Source organism: Achroia grisella, unplaced genomic scaffold (genome assembly GCF_030625045.1).
Source record: "Achroia grisella isolate CSIRO2021 unplaced genomic scaffold, CSIRO_AGI_Agris_v1 utg1186, whole genome shotgun sequence".
NCBI lineage: Eukaryota > Metazoa > Arthropoda > Insecta > Lepidoptera > Pyralidae > Achroia > Achroia grisella.
The window spans coordinates 2,058,874-2,083,220 of NW_026712592.1; the positions used below are offsets into that span (position 1 = coordinate 2,058,874).

At 33.2% G+C, this 24,347-nt stretch overlaps 2 protein-coding genes across 2 annotated transcripts; one reads left to right on the top strand and one right to left on the bottom strand.

Moving 5' to 3' along the window:
• Positions 1-1,112: 1,112 nt before the first annotated feature.
• On the top strand, positions 1,113-3,386 carry LOC131854399 (phospholipase A1 member A-like). The gene is made up of 6 exons (XM_059205516.1): positions 1,113-1,149; positions 1,609-1,786; positions 1,986-2,134; positions 2,299-2,544; positions 2,656-2,992; positions 3,341-3,386. The coding sequence occupies exons 1-6, from the start codon at positions 1,113-1,115 to the stop codon at positions 3,384-3,386; spliced, it is 993 nt and encodes a 330-aa protein (XP_059061499.1).
• Positions 3,387-3,732: 346 nt separating this feature from the next.
• On the bottom strand, positions 3,733-11,020 carry LOC131853508 (putative odorant receptor 92a). The gene is made up of 7 exons (XM_059204419.1): positions 10,459-11,020; positions 9,989-10,154; positions 9,605-9,701; positions 8,660-8,761; positions 8,064-8,152; positions 7,688-7,754; positions 3,733-3,798 (listed from the first exon to the last, which is right to left on the bottom strand). Exons 1-7 carry the CDS (start codon positions 11,018-11,020, stop codon positions 3,733-3,735), a joined length of 1,149 nt encoding a protein of 382 aa, XP_059060402.1.
• Positions 11,021-24,347: the final 13,327 nt, after the last annotated feature.

Here is a 24,347-nt window from a genome sequence, read left to right on the forward strand (position 1 = left end):
CCAGGATCGAAATTGTGAGAAGGGTAATGGCAAAAGCGGGAGGGGCCCTACTTTCACTATGCCCGATCCTCTTCTCGCCAGCTCATCCGCGACATCATTCCCATATGATACACTGTGCCCTTTTATCCACTGGATAGTTACAGCATTGTGCATTGCCACTTTATCCATGACATTGTGACATTCGATTATTAATTGGTTGTTGAATTTCCTGTTCTGTAGTGCTTTTAACACGGCTGCACAGTCCGATATGAATTTTATATTGTATACGGCTCTTGCTGCCTCAGTCAGTGCAACACATTCACATTAGAAAAACGAACTGTGTTTACCGAGAGGTATGTATATGTTCATGTTGAGGTCAAGGGAGTGTGTTCCAGCTCTTGAACTGTTTTTTGTTTTGGAGCCATCGGTGTATATTCGTAGTTTATTTACTGCAGATTGATCTTGTTCCTCCTGTTTCATTTGTATTTGGTATTTTCTGTTGAATGAGTGATATGTTTGAGTTCTGTCACACGGAGCGCAATCAAGGGTTCGTGTTCGATTGCTTGGTTCAGGATGGTAGTGTGACTATTTGAAGATACATAATTTCAGATGGATATAGGCAACAACTTCAACTTCAACTCGACCGAAGTTGGCACAGGCTGCTTTATTACAATGGATTAATTTCATTTCAATTATAGTATCTAAAACGTATATACGTATACGTAACTTATCTAAGAATCTATTAACGGAATATTTATTGCTAACAGGAAGACGAAGAAAACTTTAATTCGCAACTTTGTTTACCTACTTATTCTACATAATTATAATTTACAGTTATTATTACATACATACAAAAATAAAATGTTTTCCTCAAGTTGTAAGAAAATTAATTTAATACATTAACAATAGTAAATTTCATAAAAATCATATCACTTGCGAATATCAAACAGACAGACAGAATTACATTTATCACTATACTTCTAATTCTAATAATGAATAATTTATATCGATCACAAGACGTATCAACAGGAAACTATCTCTTCTGATAAGATAGATGCTTAATAGTTTAAGCAAATGATATATAAGGCAATGTAATTTGCACTAGTTATACTGTGATTTGTTACTAAAGTATAATGAAGGCATCGTTGCTGTTGTGTGTGATCGCTTCGGGTATGTAATGAAATTAAAATATCCCATAATGTCTGACTTTTAGTCAGACTGTCTAAAATTTGTACATTATGGCAGAAACTACATTTGAATTAACTATGATCATTTTATAATTAATTAACTATTATCACTTTATGGTTTTCACTATAAAAAATATTGCTACTTTTAGTTTAGTTTAAATTCAATATATTAAATTATAATTTTTAACTTATACATAAAACGTCTATATGTCGTATTTTATAATAGAAACAAAATTTGAATTACCTATGATTATTTTATAACCTCTAACTATTGTAGTGTTAAAACTAATAAAATAATTTTAGTAGCTTTAACTCGGTAAATGTTCCTGTTCTACTAGAATATTGTTAAAACATTTTTGAAATGATAATTAATGCATAAAAGATTTCGTTTTTTCTAAATTTGTTTGTTTTTAATTATACTCAATTACATTAACACTTTTAGCGTACCTGGCGTCTGCCGTACCTACCCAAGAGGACTTTAAACAGTACCCTCGTTTTGTGACCTTCCCCGATGGCGAAGGTTTACCGCATATCGCTGATTTGCAAGCCGAGCCTGATCACGCTCTCTTAGAAGAAATCCAAAGAGACCCCGCCAACAATCTTTACTTGTTGTTCACCAGGTGAGTAAATTATCACATTCGTGAAAAACATATAATCAAATTAATTTCATCTGTTACTAGTTTTATACTATTTCGTATAAAGACGATATATACCAACGCCCCTTGTAGAAACTGAAAGGACCTTCATGCGTATTAACGAAATCAATGTGTGATTTATTAATTAACTTATAATTATTATAAATATTGTTATTTTTTACAGGAATAATCCTACCCAGGCACAAACTTTGATCATCAACAATTCTGAATCTATTCTGAACTCAAACTTCAACCCTGAAGACAACACCATCGTGGTTGTTCACGGATGGCTCGGCGGTCAGGATGCCGGTATCAACCCAGCTATCAGAGATGGTAAACTTTATATCTTATCCGTATAAATAAATGCTTGATATTTTACAATTGTTATATGTTACATGAAAATAAAAGAGTCGTTAACACTAAAGCTCACTTTAGATTTCTTGATTATGCGATAGAGTATTATTAGCACAAACTGTAATTTGATAATTTCTTTTCAGCGTATTTGGGCAAAGGCCCCGCCAACGTAATTGTCTTGGACTGGAGACGATTGGCTTTGTCTAACTACGTAACCGCTGTTATTGGAGTACCAGATATTGGTGTTGGTTTGGGACAATTCGTCCGTTTCCTCATCTCTGTAACTGGTATCCCTTATGAGTCCATCCATCTGGCCGGTTTCAGTTTGGGTGCACATATTGTGGGCAACGCTGGAAGGGAACTCGAAGGAAGAGTGGCTCGCGTTACTGGTTAGTAGTGTCTACTTACTTCTTACATATTCTCAGAAACTGGTGTAAAATAATATTACTTCTTTACGATATCTATAAGTGTCGTTTATTAATTAATTCTTCGTTATACAGGTTTGGACCCTGCTGGTCCTCTATGGATATACAATGATAACAAGATCACTGAAAACGACGGTGTCTACGTTGAGGCTATCCATACCAACGGTGGAGTCGATGGTCTTGGAATTGGCGACATTGTTGCCAACGTTGATTTCTTCCCCAACGGTGGCAGGTCCCAGCCTGGTTGTCTGACCTTCTTGTGCGACCATGATCGTTCCTGGGAACTGTTTGGTGCTAGTGTCACATACAACCATCTTACAGGAACTGAATGTGAAAGCAGCTTGCAAGTTACTCTCAACTCATGCCGTGGTCCTCCTTTCCCTCTGGGCAATGACGACTTAAACAAAACTGGGTAAGCCATACAGTTATTTTTTCTTTTCTTATTAGTTACACAAAATATTAGTATGATTTTAAATTAAAATTGCAATATTACAGACCGTAACTTCATTAATGACATCGTTTTCTCGAATTACAATATCAGATAAACTGATTAAGTTTAATGATAGATCACAGATTGTCGGAAAATGCAGATACATGCCAATTTATATTTTTTTGGCTCAATTTGTCTTTACTAATAAACTAATAAAATAATTGTACAATATCGTCCTGGTTTCAGACCTGGGATAACATTGTTCCACAATTAGTATTTTTTAAACATTGTTGTCATCACATTTGACTTATGTTCTATTATTTTTTTCAGATCTGGCTTCTACCGTGTGAACACTGGCAGAAGATATCCTTTTTAAATGAAGTTGAATTATAATTACTTCAATGTGATTGAATTAAAAAATAAATAAATGAATAAACATATTTCAATTTTTATTTTTGTTTCTACAACTAGTTGTAAACTTAATGAAATCAACACGATATCAACAAATAAATTCACATATTGTTCTGTGGATCAAAGAAAGTTGTTTTATAGGAATCAAAATTAGATTTGCATTTTAAAATCCGCTGAGTTTAATGTGTTTTCTTGCATTGAGGGTGTAGTATGAACTATTTGTTAATGCGTGATGAGTCTCCTGCGTATTTAATCCTACAGAGAAATAACTTTACTTTTTTATAAATTGTTTAATTTATAAAAAAATATCATTATTTAATATCCGGTTTATATACAGTCTTCAGTATCGTAAAGTAGGACCACGATGTGCTTATAATCTGAAACAAAACGGTGATGACATAAAAAATATCTCAATATAAATTGGTATTACCCGAATGACACTTTTAATACATCGAGATTCACATCTTCATTATTATTACAAATATACTTGAAAAATGTTTTCTTGAATTGGACGGCGGATTGATCGGACGGGACTTGAAGAGATGGTAGTACAAGTTAACCAAATGTTACTCGTTTATAGTATTATTGTTCGATTATTTAGTTTAGTTTCGGTATTGTTCATCATCATCATCATCGCAGCCTGGAAGACGTCCACTGCTGGACATAGGCCTCCCCCAAAGATCTCCACGACGATCGGTCCTGCGCTGCTCGCATCCAATGCCTTCCCGCGATCTTGACCAGATCGTCGGTCCACCTTGCTGGAGGCCTTCCCACGCTGCGTCTTCCGGTCCGTGGTCGCCACTCGAGGACTTTACTGCCCCAACGGCCATCTGTCCTACGAGCTATGTGCCCTGCCCATTGCCACTTCAAAGTCGCAATTCTTCGGGCTATGTCGGTCACTCTGGTTCTTCTGCGGATCTCCTCATTTCTGATTCGATCACGCAGAGAAACTCCGAGCATAGCCCTCTCCATTGCCCTCTGAGTGACTCTGAGCTTGTTGATGGGGCCCATAGTTAGCGACCACGTCTCTGTTCCGTAAGTCATCACTGGCAACACACATTGGTCGTAAACCTTCGTCTTGAGACACTGCGGAAATTTGGACGAAAAGATATATCGGAGCTTCCCGAACGCTGCCCATCCGAGTTGGATTCGACGATTGACCTCTTTCTCGAAATTGGATCTACCTAGCTGGATAGTTTGCCCTAAGTATACGTAGTGATCGACAATTTCGAGTGTAGAATCTCCGATTTTTACGGGAGCAGGTACGACATGGACGTTTGACATAATTTTCGTCTTGTCCATGTTCATTTTAAGACCTACTCCTTGTGAGACTCTACTGAGGTCTTCGAGCATTTTGCTAAGGTCTTCCAGGGTCTCAGCCATGACCACGATATCGTCGGCAAATCGAAGGTGATTGATGTACTCGCCGTTAATGTTGATGCCCAGCCCGCTCCAGTCCAGAAGCTTGAAGACATCTTCCAACGCAGCGGTAAACAGCTTTGGCGATATGACATCGCCTTGTCTGACACCTCGCTGCAGTTGGATAGGCTTCGAATTCTGGTCGTGGAGGCGAACTGACATAGTGGCGTTTTCATACAAACATTTCAACGCTTCGATATATCGATAGTCAATTTGGCACCGCTGGAGAGACTGTAGCACAGCCCACGTCTCGATCGAATCAAAGGCTTTTTCATAGTCCACAAACGCCAAGCAAAGTGGCAGGTTGTATTCTTCGGTCTTCTGAATTACCTGCCGCAGCGTATGAATGTGGTCTATGGTACTGAAGCCTTTTCGGAACCCGGCTTGTTCGGGAGGCTGGAAGTCGTCAAACCTGCGCGCGAGACGATTCGTGATGACTCTCGAAAACAACTTATAAACATGGCTCAGCAGTGTTACGGGTCTGAAATTCTTCAGAAGCGATTTGTCTCCCTTCTTGAAGAACAGAACCACCACACCCCTTTGCCATGCTTGAGGCGTTTTGCCCTCGAGGATGACGGAGTTGAATAGCTTCTGGAGGATTCGTAGAACAGGTCTACCTCCAGCCCTCAGAAGCTCAGCAGTAACTCCATCATCGCCCGGCGCCTTGTTGTTTTTAAGTTGTTTAAGAGCCATACCAATCTCGTACAGGCTGACGTCCGGGATATCTTCGGTATAGTGTCGGGTTAATTTGGCTCTAGGGTCTTTCGCCATGTTGTTAACAGGTGCCCGTGTTGTCGTGTATAACTGTCCATAGAACTTCTCAATTTCCCTCAAAAGCTCGGGTTTAGACGAAACGATCCTGCCGTCATCCGTCTTAAGTCGCGTCAGCTGGCTCTGTCCGGCAGCCAGATCCCTGTTAAAGACTTTTGAGCCCTTGTTTCTCTCAATAGCCTCCTTTACACAATTTGTGTTAAAGTGGCGTAAGTCACGAGTCAAGGACTTAGAGATCTGCCTGCTAAGTTGCCGATACTGAGAAGCGTCAGTCGGAGACTGCAGGACCATACTTCGCCTTTCATCCATCAATTTGAGGGTAGAGATAGATATTTTTCCGGTTCTTTCTGCGCGGCGGGTTTTGAAGTGCTTAGACCCAGCCGCACGGACAGTTTCCACGAACCTGTTGTTGTAATCGTCCACGTCAACGCAGTCACCAAGGCTTTCGAAACGGTTTTGCAATTCTAGCTGAAAGCTTTCGGGGTTTTGGATCTGTATAGGTGTAGGGCGGAGCGTAGATTTCATCAGTCGGGATCGTTCGAGTTTCAGATTCAGATTCAATGTGCCTCTTACAATCCGGTGATCACTTCCAATTTTGACGGCATTGATCACAGAGACATCATTGAAAATCTGTCTTCTCGTTGACAAGATGAAATCTATCTCGTTTTTTGTGGCACCATCGGGACTAATCCACGTCCATTTCCGGTGTTCCGGCTTCCTGAAGAAGGAGTTCATCATAAAGAGGTTCTCCTTCTCCATGAAGTCGGCCAGCATTTGACCTCGGAAGTTCCGATCACCGATACCAAATTGCCCCACTCTCAGCTCATCACCGCTTCGTTTGCCCAATTTTGCGTTAAAGTCCCCCATGATAACGCTATAATGAGTCTTTGTACTATGTATGGCTCTGGAGATATCCTCATACATAGCCTCAACCTCATCGTCGGAGTGCGTCGAAGTTGGAGCGTACACTTGGATGACCTTCAATGAATACCGTTTGGTAATTCTGAGTATCAGGTACGCTACCCTAGTCGACACGCTCTCGACCTTGATAACATTATTCACAAGGGACTTGTGGACGAGGAACCCGACACCGCCTTGGGACAGTTGATCGCCCTCCCGGAAGTAAAGCAGATTGCCGGATTTCAGGACTATCGAGTCCTCCCCCTTTCTTCGGACTTCAGATAATCCCACGACATGCCAGTGCAATCTGCTCAACTCTTCCTCCAGTTCAATTAACTTTTCGTCGGTCCGCAGTGTTTGAACGTTGTATGTTGCCAGGGCCAGTGGTCGTCGTTTGTGGTAGCCTGGTCTTACCCGGAGATTCTTCGCACCCCCTGCCCCGCCGTTTCCATGACCGCTACCATGGTCAAGACTAGCGGGGCCGCCGGGGACTGGGGGCCGGGGCCTTGGGTGTAAATTCATTTGGGGGGATATTGCCATAATCGCCACGCTTGGCATGCGGGTTGGCGATCGCAGTATGATGGTAGGTACTCAGTAGGACGCTGCTGCCCGTCCACTGGTCGATGAATCCCTTAGTCGCCTTTTACGACACCCACGGGAAGAGAGGGGGTGGTGCTATTCTTACAGCGACACCACACGCTACACGGTATTGTTCGGTTACTCATAATTGTATATTATATAAACAGATACCTACTTAATATTATCATTAAATTAGTACACGTATTTCATTCAATTTGATATGCAGTATCAGATCAGATAAAAAGTAGTGTTTTTCGACTATATTATTTTGTGATTACGGTAATTATCAGATAATATGAAGTTGTAATTTTTAATTGATATGACGATGTCCTCGTTACGTACTTTGACATCTAGTGCAAGTCATGCGTTATGTTGAGTTCATGGTGATAGTGTACCTCTTTTGTAGACAATGATTAGAATGGTGGTCCCGTCAAATGGTATATACAGAAGTGGCTCGAACGAAATAATGACTAGACCATTATGTGGTCCAGTATACTAAAGTTACATATATTAAAATGTGTCAGCCTGTTTTCCTGTTACATTTTCATGACTAAACCACTGATTAGAGCTTAATAAAAAATCATATTCGATACTCACTTTCATGAAACTTGCATATGAAATAATAGAAAATTTGTAAGCAGTTAACTGGGCGGGCTTGTGAGATCTGTAAAAATATATTATACCAGCTGTTTATCAAGGCATTCACTTGAATCTGTGTTTCTAAGACAATTTGGGAGTAAAACACTGGGACACTACCAAAATCGCCTTTGCTTGAAAGCTTATGTCAATCATTTAGACTTTGATAATTTAGATTAGATTCCAAATGTACGATATATGAACATGAACTATGGGCTCAACAAACACATATATTTTCAATCCCATATCAGATTGAATAACGAAAAAATTCGACGGATTAAATACATTATTAGTATAACGTAACGATATACTTACCAAAGATAATAAAGGAAATTACCTTGTCATTATAATTAATATGTTTTGTTTTTCAATTTTATTCATGTCGTACCATTTACAAAGGAAAGTCGCTTCGCCTACTCCATTGCTCTGAAATTATATATAATAAGAGAAAGAAGTTATAGTGTCCTCATAAAGAGATGTCCCTCCAAATACTCATAATTTAACCTAAGATCACCATTTTTGTGTATTGCATGGCAATGGCAAACGAGCTGAAAGCCCATCTGTTGCTAAGCGGTAACCGTAACTTATATACATGAATAGCATTACGGATATCAAGTTAAGCTCGCGATACCATTTATTCTTGTTGCCATTCAAGGAGATCTAAGACGTTATGTCTCATATCATGTAATTTCAATAGTTACTATACACCCTACAACCAAAACACAGCTTCTAAACCAACCTTCTTGGCAGCTAATCTGAGACAAGTTCTAATACTAAAAAGTCAATAAAAAGTCGTCTACTACTCAGACTGAGTCGCACATATTGTACCGACGACTTTTTACTTTTAGAACTTGTCTTAGGTTTTTCCGTTAAGCTTTACCTACTTACGACGTGTACTTGTGATGATGATATGTTGTAAAATTATTTACTTGCCTCTCTTGTAATATTTTCACCGAAATAACTCATCATTAGTATTTGTAAGAGAACTGATACGAGAAATAAAACACAACCCGGCAATTGACTCCAGGTACCCATCTGAAATATTTGATTTTTTTTAATATACCGAATTAGTCGCCTCGTGGGAAAATGTGGTATAGTACCAATACGCAGATTTCGAAACTCCTGGTACCCTTTTATGTATTGTAAATCAATCCATTTATAGTATTTTGGTAGGATTGGAAGAATTTTAAAATATTTGTTTTATTAATTGTTGTATTGTATTTATTAGGAGGAATCTATTTCTTTATTTAAAAATAATTTACATTTGATTTTTGTTAAAAAAATCTTAATTATAGTATATAATAGTTTTTTTTATAATCTTTGCTAAGTATAAAACAAAGTCGTTCCCACTGTCTGTTTGCTTAGATCTTTTAAACTACGCAACGTATTTTAACGTAGTTTTCAGAAATAGATACAGTGATTCAAGAGCAAGGTATATATGTAATAATATTTGCGATATCAAACACATTTATGTAGTGCGACGTACATAACGAGTAGGATGGGAACTTTTTTTGTGTTCAGAAAAAAAAACCAATGATATAATATTGATGGTAATTCTAGTTTGATTATGTACATACAATACTGTTTATAAAGTATTGATATATCTTAATGGTAATAACCTAATTAATACCGAACTAATTTTTTTTCTAAAAAACCTAATAATAATTGGGTATTTCTATCAGATACTATTCTATTAGCTAAGGACATGTGCATGTTTGTGCAACAATATGTTGTACATAGATGAGAAATTTTCAGTGATTTATTTATCTAATATCAGTTACCTAAATATTATCTACAAATATTTCCATGGAATTCACATGTGCAATACTAAATATAAAAATAATGTGAAAACAGTTAATGAATACTTGGAATACCCACCGTCAAATTGAAACCTAGCGCACAGATTTCAATTGATCCCAGTAAGACAGTAAATAAATTAGGTAAATTGAAAATATCCTCCAAATCTTCAGATAATCTGTAAAATATTAATTACATACAAATTTAATTAATCTTGGTTTTATTGTCTATTCTCTAGAAGCATTTATCGCATATAACTATAATTTGTGATAAAAACACGCATCATCATAATATTATGACGAATAATTATATCATTAGATATTACGCACTATTTTTTAAAGTAATATGTATTTAATTTTAATAACAAATATCTATAAAACGACTAATTATTTTAAATTTATGTTAATAAGAAATTCAAATTTCACGATATTAAAAAGATCTCATTTTACATATATAAAAACTTACTTTAATATATATTGATGATTATTAACAAGCTCTCTTAATTTGTCACCATTATTAGTATCCAAACATTTAATTTCTTCACTTATTAGTGTAAAATGATGACAGATGTGGGAGGTAAAGATGCAATATAAGGCGTCAACAGTTGTATAGAAAACAACACATATATACCCTATAAATGTAATATTGCAATAAAAATTTAAATGCATTTAATAAAAAACAATTAAATTTATAATTGTAAATTTAAGTTATTTCAATACATTTTAAACATATACCTTATAAACAAATAATGTAAAACAACATGAAATTCTATTAGTATACACCCAAATAACAACAACACACATTTTATTTTTTTAATGTAATTTATCTGTCGTATCTGTATACGTCAAATTCTAATAACATTTACTATCTATTCGGTGAAAAAAGATAATGTTATTTCATTTGCATGGCTGGATTAGATATTACATACATCTTACCATTCATACACGAGAAAACGAAAACGAAGAACCAAGTACCAAATATTTCTATATTGAATGGTACAATTACTGCATAAGATAAATGATATTTCACTTCTTTATTTGTAATATATTCATAAAACATTAAAGCTAGATTTGAAAAATTATACACAGCAATGAGAACGCCATTCAAAACGAAAAAATAGGTGATTATTTTTTTTAAACCGACTATTTTGGATCCTACGATTTCTACATTGCGTGTATTATTTAATATATCACGATATAAATTGTCTAAGCAGTCTGCTAATTTGAATATTTTCTTCCTTTTTATTGCAATGGGCATTATTTTCAGCAGTGACAATAAACCAATACAACTACAAGGAACTAACAGAGTTATTTCTAATAAGTCTGCAGTAGAAACCATGCATACTATAAAGGACAATTCTGCTATAAGCATTATTATGAGCGAAATTAAGAAAAGGTAGTATCTAATTTTTATATTTGAATCTTTAAACGGTATGCCTATTAACCAGAAATTAATTTTCACTTGTTTCAGTATTTCCTCAAAATTAGGTACTTCCATTTTAAATCCAAATTACACGATTCTATTTTGTATGAAATAGATGCTTGCTTTGAAACCCTATTCGAATGAACTGTATGATTTTCAGTCCATTGTTTCTCTATAAGGCTAGATGTTGTTGTTATTATAGGGTTGTGATAACATGTTATTTACGTAGATTTTACAATTATTTGTCATCCATTATTGATGATATATCTTTAATTATACGACGTAGTCATTGTTTGACAATAATACGTTGGGTGTTGTTAATTATTAGTCAGTATTAGTGACATATAATACTAGTGATATATTATTAGTGAAAGATAATAGTTAGGTAACTCTTTACTAATAACATCAATATGAAAGTGAGTGTGTTTGTCAATTTTGATACCATAATTGCTAAACAAAGGTTCTTTACCTATAGAACAATAACATTGCATTCAGCGCTCCATATTACAATTTAATAAGATTTAGTGTTTTTTTTGTGATGGCTTGGAATAAAAAAAATCATTATGTACTGAACGCGATGTAGATGTGTTATAATTTTTTTGTCAAAATTATATAAAATAAAAAAGTGTATGAAGGTTCAATATAATTACATCTACTTTTAAATTATATCCGGTCTTCAATATTACTAGAGAAACAAATTTTATATAATTATATAAAAATAAAACAACATAACATAACATATATAAAAATAACATAACACACATCAAATTAAAATGCTGTCAAAACGATGTCTTTAAATCGGTTGATATTTTAAATTAATTAATAAGTTCAGTCATAAGTTAATATGGTAAAGCTGCTATTATAATAGGTTGTTACAATTGTGGTTTAGAATTAAAAATAAGTGATAACCCTCTACAACACAACTATGAATATGTAATTAATTCTTTAACACATCATCATGACATTTGTAAATTATAGGTCTCAAATAGTAGTAATAGTAACATTTAGAAATAGTGGATTCATTTATTCTCTTTGTCGCGCTCTGTGAATGTTTCACACCTCAAATTACAAGTTATTCCTGTAAAATGATTTGTTAAATATACATTAGTATCGGAAAATCGTTAACAGTCATAATAAGTATAAATGTACCCTAGTAAGTACTGTTATTTAAAACATAACATATAATGAAGTCTAAAGAAAAACTATAGAATGGTTTATTTAAAATTTCATTATAAGATTGCAATTTATGTATTTATTACTAAACAGTCTTTTATTTTCATATTGGAAAAGTAAATGAAGTAAAGTTTAAGTTGCGATCAATCCTTCTTATTTTAAAATTAATAAACATTTTTTTAAAACCGTATAATAATATTAAAAATATTAGCAAATAAAATTATAAAATAAACCATAATGAAGGGCCTCCTCTTGCACACATACATATATATATGTAAATATTGTATTATACGCAGATATTTCTTATTGTTAGACAAAATGAATAGAACAAAATAACATATATTTGCTGTTTTCGTTACATCCTAAATATTTGCTATTTCCAATAGATATTTTTAACATAATAAACTTATGTATATCTAGACTAGAATACAAATGAACTAACGAATCAACATAATTATTTCATCTGTCCTAAAAAGAAATACAAGCATCTGTAAATACAAACTGCTTACGTGAATAAACTCCATAATATTATCAGGTACATGCCTAGATAAATAAACAGTATAATACCTTCATTTCTAGGCATCAGAACAAAATTGCCTTCTATGAAGGTATGTGTCTAGTAATTTTAGTTATACTTAAACATGAATGCCATTCATCAAAACCGTAATATGAACAAAATTGCTTTTTCTTATTTATTGCCGACCAACGTGATGATATTAAAGATATGTTGACAAAATATTTACTATACGTATACCAATTTATATATATATTTACTATAAAAATACTATATATAATGGTGCATATGCACATGAATTGCGACTCTGAAGTGGTAATGGGCAGGGCACATAGCTCGTAGGACAGATGGCCGTTGGGGCAGTAAAGTCCTCGAGTGGCGACCACGGACCGGAAGACGCAACGTGGGAAGGCCTCCAGCAAGGTGGACCGACGATCTGGTCAAGATCGCTGGAAGGCATTGGATGCGAGCAGCGCAGGACCGGTCGTCGTGAAGATCTTTGGGGGAGGCCTATGTCCAGCAGTGGACGTCTTCCGGGCTGCGATGATGATGATGATGAATGGTGCATATTCTGTACATATGTTACTGAAATTAAGTCAAAACTCATTATTAAATATTTTAGAATGGTATTGTATTATTTACTTAGTACATATAATAAATATAGTATGGTAATTATAAACCAACTACTATTATAATATTAAACAATGTTTTTTTAACATTACCCTGTTTTGATATCTATCGCTTTGCTTTAATTATGTTAACGTTTCATCTAAAAATAGTTGGAGTGATAGTAATAAGAATTTAAGATTAATTATGGGATATTTAAAGTTGTATAAATTGTTTGTTGTTTTGGAATATCGTATGATGAATAAAATAAAAAAATATTTAATTAAATTACCTCATAATTTTAATATTTTTATAAGATCATAAATGTTATGTTGGTGCCAATAATTCAATAGATTTGTGACTCGATTTAAACGTATAACTGCAATGCAGTAAAGAATGCGGGCGGAATTTGCTCAGGTGGTACAAAATTCTCACTATGAATAATGATAGGTATCAATAAAGAAAATTGCTCTGATTTCACCTATCGAGCATTTATGTTGACTTTGTTCGTATAAAATAGGTACATTTGTATTCTACCTAAATATTTGCTATCGTAAATAGTACGTGTAAGTAGTAGATAAAATCGACTACCAATACGCAGATTTCGGAAACTCCTGGTGGTACCCTTTTGTGTATTGTAAATCAATACTTTTATAATGAATGCCGATACAAAAGATTGTATGATATAGACTTTGCTTTTTCGTTTTGTATTTGAAACGTTGTGTTACCTATTTCAGCCGCTAAGCAGCTTGCTTTGTAAGTTATATTTCAGTTGAAATTATAGGGTAGGGCGGCAGAACATCTTAGTCTTACAGAATGCATAAGCATAAGTAGTAGCAAGGATACCTATTACAAAATGAAGTCCGTCGTGCTACTCAATTATGAGGGCGTCGGTTGCCACTTATAATCAGGGGATAGTGAATAGCCACGTAAGTAAAAAAGATAAATAACTGTGAAACCAGTTAATTTTTGATATGCAAACGTACTTTAATTATCTTTCATTACAGTACGTTATTTATTATAATAAACGAAGTTCAACTTGCTTAACAACAAAAAAGTTTAAAAACCTAAGAAAACTACTTACTGAAAAAAATATGAAATTTCTATATAATTAGCAAGTATCTTCATTGAAATAAAAAAAGTATTTTTATGGTCATGCGGGTGATAGATGTAATGATCATTATATGAAGAAGTGAAATTATTGGTACCTTCCATTTCCGAATTGAAGACTATTTTCTTCGTCGTTCTTTCATTTCCTCTGTTTCTTTATTTTGTTTACATCCGACAATGATTTCTACTTGCAACATAGTACATTTTATTCGACAAGACAAAGCATTTCACATTCCTTAACTATTTGTGCCAGCGTATGGACGCGTGTTTTATGCCATATACTTTATTCAAGTACACATATTTGGTAACACAAAAAAAACAAATACGATTGTTAACAAATGCTGCTATATCGTAATATACAAAAAAGGACTTCATTTATTTATGTGGATTTGCATTGTATAACATATTAATTTAAAAACCGGAATACTGGTTAAATTTTCTAGTATTTGTTAGTTGGTACGTCAATGACATAATTATGTATTATGATCTACACCACCACGCGATCTAGATCTCCGCTCGCTCTCTTTCGTTTCTAATAGTAGTAGTGTAGTCGTAGTAAGCAAATATAATTAATAAACAAATATAATTGTAAATCAAATAGTCAAATAAAGGATCTAATTAACAATATAAGCGATTATTATTACATAAAGAGAAAGAGCCAAAACGTCCTGAATTAGTATTTCCATATCGCAAAGTACAATATATAAATATCAACCTAATTGAGAACGTTCCATTTTTCCAGTCGATTATAAAAATTTGTTAAAATAGTTATAATAAAATAAAAGTACCAGCCAATAACATTTTAAAGGTAAGATAAGTAAAGTGGAAATTGCAGCGTATGCAAGCCTTAAGTGGGATAATGGTGCGAATTTAATCGTTTGAACAAACATATGAGTGCAGATCGCGCCTTTTGTTATAAAATATGGCGTGTAATACTTCATGGGCTTTGCTAAAACGCCTACCGTAAAACCGAGAGGAAATTTCAAAGTTGCAGCCCTCATAAATGATTTCAACGTTTAATGTTGATATTTACGATGCTTTATGCCATACAATATCTTTAATAGACGATGATTTATGATAAGAAGAGATGCAAATATTATCCTTCTGAGGTAGTATGTATCGATGTATATGTATGTATGCAGTAACTGTTTTCGTCTGCGTACCTACGTACCCACTTTTACTTTCCTACTTGCTTCGTAAGACCTGTTTTGGTTGAAATGAGATGAGGCAGAGAAATTACATAATAGCTTATATTATGTAATTTCTTAATATTATAAAATTACATAATAGCCGACATAATTTTATTTCTCATAGCGTCTTAATTCCCAGAACTTCCTTTCCGGGCGTCACATGATGACTTGGTATTTCAGCTTTTTCGCTATTAAAGCTATCTACCTATTTTTCTGTATATATTCTACTTAATAGTTACTTTTAATTTGTTTATTTTTGTAATCAATTTACTCTCTCATCTTTTGTCTCCTTTTTTTTCAATTTGTTGTCGAGATATAGGTTTCGAGGACAACGCTACTAGAAATCATTATCTATAGGATGTACGAGGTATATATGTAGGTAGAATCTCGTTAAGCCGAGCAAAGACTAGGCTTCACGCCCCGGTAATCCGTATCGCAATATCAAAGGCAATACCTGTGTGTTGGTGCTGGTATTATGTAAATTATCACGATAAGGACACCATACATTTTCTCTATATCTATTAAAGGCTAATAAATTTAGAGATGCAACTATATTTTACTAAATAAATAATAGTTGAACACATCACACTGCGCCGTCTACATAGTACTAAACTACATACATCCTTAAAACACATATTTGAATAGAAAATAAAAAATAGGTTATAAATTCTTCTTCGAATTTGTATAGTGGAACTGGGCACTAATAAAAAGCATTTTAATTACGATATTTTAGCATGAATAAAATGCTATAAAAGCTGAGTAAAGAACCTTTACATTATAAATTTAAATTTAGATAACAGACTAAAATAACTAGTAACTAATAACTATTACTAACATAGTTAATAAGTTGTTTACTAACATAATATGGATGGATAAATATCCGAAATAAATGAAATAATAATAATAATAATAATAATAAAACTTTCTTCAACACAAACATTTATTTTTCAGAACAAATAGTTTTTGTGCCATGATAGAATGATTTTGAAGGTTTTTCTCTATCTAGTTTGGTTTGTTCATACCTAATCATAAAATATAGGTTACCAGTAAATAATAAAAAATATATCTATTGTTAGTGGAGATAAAAATAACAATAAAAATCAATATTTTATTGTTATTATTATCTCCACTAACGATAGATATATTTTTTATTTTTAATTGTAATAAAATCTAATTTGTCTTCAAAGGTTTTATGTTAAAGGGATGATGTTATAAGTTTAACATTTGTATTATACGAGTATGTGAGTCTGGGTCTTTGTTTGTTGCATGGCAGCTCCTAAACGAATAGCTGATTACAACGCATTTTTACGTTTGAAAACTGCCATAATTGAGTTGGTTTTTAGCTACAATTTATTGTGAGTTTTATTTATTAGGTATTTTTTTAATTTGTTAAAACAGTAGTAGCAAATCTGCTGTGAGCAGTATAATGCTCAAACCCACAGGCGCCATCCTCAACCACCACTGGTCGATGACGGCATCACACAATCGACCAGTGAGAAGCACCGCCCACCACGCGACACATATGAGCACCAATAAAAAGAGTGGATACTCCACCCCTATATAATTCAAAAACGTTAAGTTGTTGCAATAAACGTTTCATGAGAAGTGGTCAGTTTCATTTAAAAACACTCTTCCTTACCAAAAATCAAATTAACAAAATTAATTCTCTTATAATTATTTAGATTATATAATTTATTATTTCTGCGTACGTGTTTATTAACATGATATTACTGTTATAGGTATATTTTATATCATAACACAATAGATATATATTACGATAATAATATGATAATTATTATTATCGCCCATTCACCGTTCTAAGTTTGAGAACATAGAACCATCTAATCCAGAGGTTCTTAATTGGTGGTCCGCTTAATTTAACTATACAAGTCGCAAGTGGTCCATGAGACCATTTTTCAAATATATACAAACACACGTCTTTCTCTAGTATTAAATATGCAGTCATCTTTGAAAAGTTATTGAGTACTTTTTATATTAAGTATGTTCAAGAAAAAATATTCATATTTATATAACTTCTAGGAATCTCAAATGTACTACGGTAACTGTTCATTAGGTACGTCCTCGTAGGTACAATCTGATAACCAGAGCTGCACGCCGCATACTCGTCTAGTAATATTTGAGTTTATACATATTGCCAATTATTTTCTAGGTATATCCTAATTTATAAAATAGTGTAACTGTATTTAGTTGGCAATAAATATATTTGTTATTCTTCCTCTTTATGTGCCATCGTCTACTGGAGGTTGGCTATCTTCATGGCGATTGTAACTTTATCCATCACTGTTTTGAACAGGGATCTGGTGCTAATGCCGAACCACTGTTTTAAGTTCTTTAGCTTGGACATGCGGCGCCTGGCCGGTCCTCGTCGGTCCTGTATTTTTTCCTTGTATTATTAATTGCAAAGTTTTGTTGCTCATTATATATTACTATTAATATTATATTGCTGTATACTATGTGAGTATACTGGATGAAATTCTAAAATAGTTAGTGGTCTATAGACCTACGTACGTGGTCTGTAGAACCATTTGTAAACATTTCTGTAACGCTATAGCGTTTTCATAGATCAAAGGTTAAGAACCACTGATCTAATCTAACTTAAACCACTGTTGTGGCGAACAGATCTGTATCAATTTCGTGGTTTTACTGTCTCGGATTGTATGTATAGGCTAATCAACAGAGGGTTCTAAGTCAATAGTAAATAATAACTGAGAATATGAGAACATGCTTCTGTAATATTTCGTTGAAAGAGTAATAGTCTATTGGTCACTATCCCAACTTAAGCCATAAGATTGTGAGTACGAATCAGGGAGGAAAAAAAAAATTTCGTCACATTTAATTTTCTGTTAACTCTGACGATGGAAAAAATTAAGACAAACAAAATTAATCCGAATTATAGTGGAAAGCTCATTTACTGCCTTTTGGATTAAAATATACGCAGTGAAATCTTGCCTTTATCCTTGCATTTATATGCATCATTCATTGCTTGCCTTATCTTTGCATTCATATTGATTTTTTTACAATTTTTAGTACATTTTTATACTGACTATAACTGTTGAATAAAAATAGAAACTGCGCCACGTCAGCACAAAATATATAAATCCAATTATTCCTAAAAGGAAAATCCAAAAATATATTATATTTTGCCGACTACATTTCCTGTTCTATTTCTGTCAAGTTAAATTAGACAATGAATTTTCATTATTAAATTTTAGTATTATGCCCTCTGCGGTGTTATTTGCACTAATATTAACACATAAATATATCATATAAAGAGCTTCGTGACCTGACTTCTTTTTCTTTTTAAGGACTTTTGTGCATTTCTGTTACGTCAGTCCTACCGTACCTTAATCTTTAATACAAACTAAAATTTTGTATTTAGTCAACAAACAAAAAAAATCTAGACAATAGAATAAGTGCTCTTAATGTTTATTCCTAACTAGATGTTCCGAATTAAACTATTTTTCTAAAATAAATAATTTTCCTAAAATAAACGTAGCCAAGTCCTTATTACATCAGCTACCTGCCATTAAAAGTCCCGTCAAATCGGTCCAGCCATTTCAGAGGTTAGCGTGAACAAACAGACGCCACAGACGAGGGTTCCGCTAAGACAGTATGGAACATACACACATTATTTTTACAAAGTTATAATTTATAAATTATTTATTGCCATTCATGACATTCCATCACGACATAACGAGGATTGTCATTAGGACCACATTCCTCATAATTAAGCGACAATACATCTAGAAATTTAGTACTCTGAATTACGCCCAAGAACTCGGAAGTTCATATCTAGCCAACACCAACGAAAAATTCTGTTAGGTATGTTAGTAGGGCAGTGTTTATACTCGGTTTGTTGTAGATATAGATAGTATAACAAATTAGAAATTAGTAATAGAAATAAACAGGTAAAAACAATATTATAAAACAATTAAGAATAATCAGTACAACCAATAAGTATATCTGCTGAAGAAGTTTTTTTTATTTTCCCGCGCAAATCGTAATGTGCCACAGATGCACAATATTGCACGGCACGTAGTTGCAGCAGAATGACGATGGCAATATAGCTGTATGATATGTAATATATCACACAGTGAGTTAATTTATACTTTTGTTTGATTGTCCGGTGAAAGAACACCATAACATCGACAATAGACAATGCCTCTGACTACCCCATCGGGATGACAACCGTGATGGTGCATATGCTTTGTTTTATAAATATTACAGAATAGAATAAAAGTTATCCTTTAGACAAGATTTTATTAATTTTATTATCATCAACGCTACGAAATAGGTAATTTAATGATAACTGGTACAAATTGCTTAGTCCTTGAATATAGTGACAATATTGATAAATCTATTTTTTGGCATTGTTCGTAACCGTACGCAGTTACACATCTACCAATGAAAATACAGAGTGAAGAGGTATGACAACGCATGAGGGGTGTTATAGCTGTCACATGTTGATATTGTTGATGTATATCGGCCGATAGTCGCCTCTATGTAATTCTCTTATCTCGGTGGCTATCACCTACTTAGTTGGGTTGTCAGTTTATTCCACCTCAGATAAATTTAAAACAGTATATAACTTTAGGTGAATATCAAAAATTTCGATTACAGAACAAATAAGTAGGCAGGTAGGTAGGTTTAAGCGACTTAAAAAGGGATGACATTTATCACAATTTATGAATACGGTCATCATCATAAATTTAAAAATAAAATTATTTAAAAATTTTATTCTCCTGTTTTGGTATTTTACAATTTATATAAAGTTATGATTTTGTTACGAAAATGTTAATAAAAAAAACAAGCAGTTCGATTTAAAGATTTAAAACTATATTTATTTTTGACTGGTAAATAAGCTATAGTATATGTTTTCACTCCTTAACGGTAGAAAATAAAACAATACTTTACATGAAAATAGACTGCATAACTAAGATGAACATGTTATCTTTTTTTATCTTATAAAAAGCAGACGAAGTTGGGTATAACATCTAGTATAATATAAATTGAGTCTAAATGTAATTAAGAATACAGTCTGATTAATTTTAACAAAGTCACCTAAGATATTTAATTAAATCAAAAGCATATAAGTCATGTTGAAATGTTATTAATTATATTGGAAAGTTCTTGGAATTTATTGAGACAATTAACAAATTGTTGAATGTTTAAACGTAATAAAAATAATTCGGTGGTATTAGGAGACTTTGTACAAAGTCGTCTGGATGGGTAAACCGCTGAAATGTACGATACCGTCGCTATAATGCTAAATTTTGTCATTCGCTAATTAATAAAGTTCTCAGAAACAACATTAATTTGCGATTTTTCCATAAAAAATACTTTATTTTTTATTTTATTGGAATGGTAAACGGCCAACAGCTCACCTGGCGGTAACTGGCTATCAAAACCTATTTTTTTTAGTTTTATCAATAAATTTTCAATACAATATTTAACACCAGCAATATTTTTTAGATTTGCAGGCTCCTCAGATGCATTATGAAATAATACGAGTATAATACAGGAAGAAAGTCATGGTACGTCATCATTAAAAGTCCGTAGTACACCATGCGTTGCCACTTCGGATGACAAGATGTTATGATTCCATGTCCTAAAATTTTACTACCATATCTGACCTTCCAAACGAAACATAATTTAAAATACTGATTTGGCGCTCACTAAAATAAATAAAACAGGGAGAATAGGGGAACAGTAACGTGAACTGATGACTCCATTGCTAGCAATCTACCATATCAGATTGACCTTTACGCGTTTTCTCCTGGAAACCATCGTGACAAACTCTTGAGGAATCGTGCCATTCTTCTTATCAGTAGTGCTCGGACAGTACGATTACATATATCAAGAATAAAATAAATGGAATAGCGTGCCTGACACTGAATTACTGGGTAGGTACAGAAACATAACAAAGGTGTTACGACATAAAAATGGGCAAGAATGGCTTTGTACAAGATATACCATGACGTCACTGTGTTTTGTTCTATAAACAAATAGCTGATACCACTGATCACTGTTATCCAACTGGTGGGCTATTAATCAGCTTATTTACAATTGTAATAAAATAAAAATTTGTAGGTTTATCATAATTATAAGTAAGTATTTATCTGTAAATTAAAGAAAATCAATGATAATAGATAAGTTACTCGTTTTATTTAAGATAGTAGTCATTAATATATATATATCGGCTTGTTTGTTTGTTTGGTCCCTGATTTTTTATCTCGATAAAGCTAACGAAGTAACGAATAAACCATATAGTAAATATATATATGTATAGATTGCATATAACACGTAATGGTTTGTAGAATATATTTAGGAGTACAAACTTTTAACATTGACTTCTAAGTTACAAAAAACATTAAAAAAATAATAACAATACTATTATTTCAAAAGGTACTGTACTATTATTTCAAATAAAATAACGTTTGATATGTATTATGACAAAAAAAATTGAGAATCTATAATATTATCATTTAAAAACCACATACACGACATTTGTAGAAATAAATATTAATTTCATTTCATTACGATGACGAACTCAGGCTGTTATTTTATCTCATATCATCATCTCAAAATAATTTAAGACCATGAAAAAGAGGGGGAAAGATTTTGCAAACAAATGCCGGGAAAACAACTAGTGTAAAATAAAAATTAAAAATCGGTTACCTATTCTTGGATTTATCCATATTATATTATAAAAATTAAAAATCGGTTACCTATTCTTGGATAAATCCAAGAATAGGTAACCGATTTTTAATTTTTACAAATTTTAATTATTTTGTTAGTACTAGTTAAAACTAGTACTAACAAAATAATTAAAATTTGTAACATTATTAATTTAATGGCACTACTCTTCTTATATGTTTAATGAATCTTCATTCTCATATACAGAATAGATTAATATATGTTAGTAGTGCCAATAATCGTACATTACAATGTCTGGCAGGCCTCAGGTGTGTTACTGGGACGCAGTTATAAGTTATGACGACATAAAATAGAATTCTCCGCGTATCGTACATCCTAGTCGGTACTTCACGTAAATGGTATACAGCCATTGATTCGGCCTTACGGTTTGACAGCACTTTAAAACTACTATTAAATAATTTAAATGTAAATAGATATTTTACTATATTTGTTTTATCTCCGAATGAAAAGAGAAAGAAATGACGGTTATATTTTATGAAAATATGCACAATGTATACGTGGTTGATTTCAGTAAATGAGTAAGAAATAAATTAAATATACCGATATATAGACTGTTGCAAACTACTTCGTTTACCGTTTTATTGTTTAATAATATATAATTGTGGAAAGCGCCTATACCAATACAGATATACTAACAAATAACGTCCCTACCGGTCCACCCCTTCCGTCCTATAACACACACAAACACACATACACGACACCGTCCTCGCCGGCGAAGACAACGACTTCAACCTTACATCACAAAAAACTAGGCGTCTGTGCGCGCCCGGGTGCTCCATACCAGCGCCCACAGTCGCTCCTCCGATCGATCAACATCTAGTAAACAAACATGTTTCTAGTAGTTCTTAAATCGCTGGACCAAGCTCGTAATTTATAAGTAAACGTAATGCCCCGTGTAAATAACATTTTATAAAATGTGTATAAATAACTAATTATTAAATATCTACTTGTTACTAACATTAATATTTCAGTTATATACGTATCTAACTATACCTCTTAATTTGCAAGTTCTTTTCGTATCTTATTTACCTATATCTTTATACTTATCTTAAGATATAATTTTAAAATGAATTAGACAGATACCAATAATGAATGAAATATGTAGGCACTTTAAAATGATAAATGTGTCGCATGATTAAATTATGTTGATAAAGCACAATTCAATTATATTTGGAGACGCGGAAGTGCCCTCGCCGATTTTATCAATGTAAACAAGCAAACACGGGGCGTACACTCTTTTCTAGCATCGAATCAATACATCTTTAAATTTCCTGTAATATTGTTAGAGATCAAAGTGAAAATCTGAACCTTTTTGTTGCCAAAAATATAATAATGAATTTAATCAAACTTTCAAATTACAAGATTTTTGTTACCGAAATAGGTAACTTCGTTATTTCGTCACAGAATATGAAAATGTGTTACAAGTAATTTTGTAACAATTTTTCATATTAATATAATAAAAAATATTTTCAATTATTCTTAGTTCGCTTTATCAGGATGCTTGTAATAATGACAAAAATTAGTGATCTCACAAAAAGGTAAACAGAGGCGTCGGTGATCGACTACCGCGAACTCTTTTGATATTTGCATAATAATATTATACTATAAGATTATATTAACGTATTTCCATCATTTAGATACCCACCAATTCAGTCCACTGGTTTGCTACAAGAGGTAAACATTCTGTTATTTCTACTAGTTATGCTAATTATACCAGGGTTATGTACCTTGTTTAATAAACCATAAGTTAAGCAAACAAACACAACTTGGTTGTCGAATTTGAAAGGATAAATATATAATAAATAGTCAATGAAGACGTCCGCGCCGCGATATTCAGACAGCCCATAAACCTCGAAATGAAACACCACATACGAGGGAAAGAGTATAAGATATCAAAAAATGGTGTTACAAAATACTGAATAATAAAATTTTACAATCGTGTATATCAATCGATGAAAACGAAATAATATCGAGTTTCAGAAATCTAACAGCGCCATCTAGTATTCATTTCGGAACTAAATTACGTAAACAACATTTGCATTCTACAGATAATCATTGTGAAATATATAAC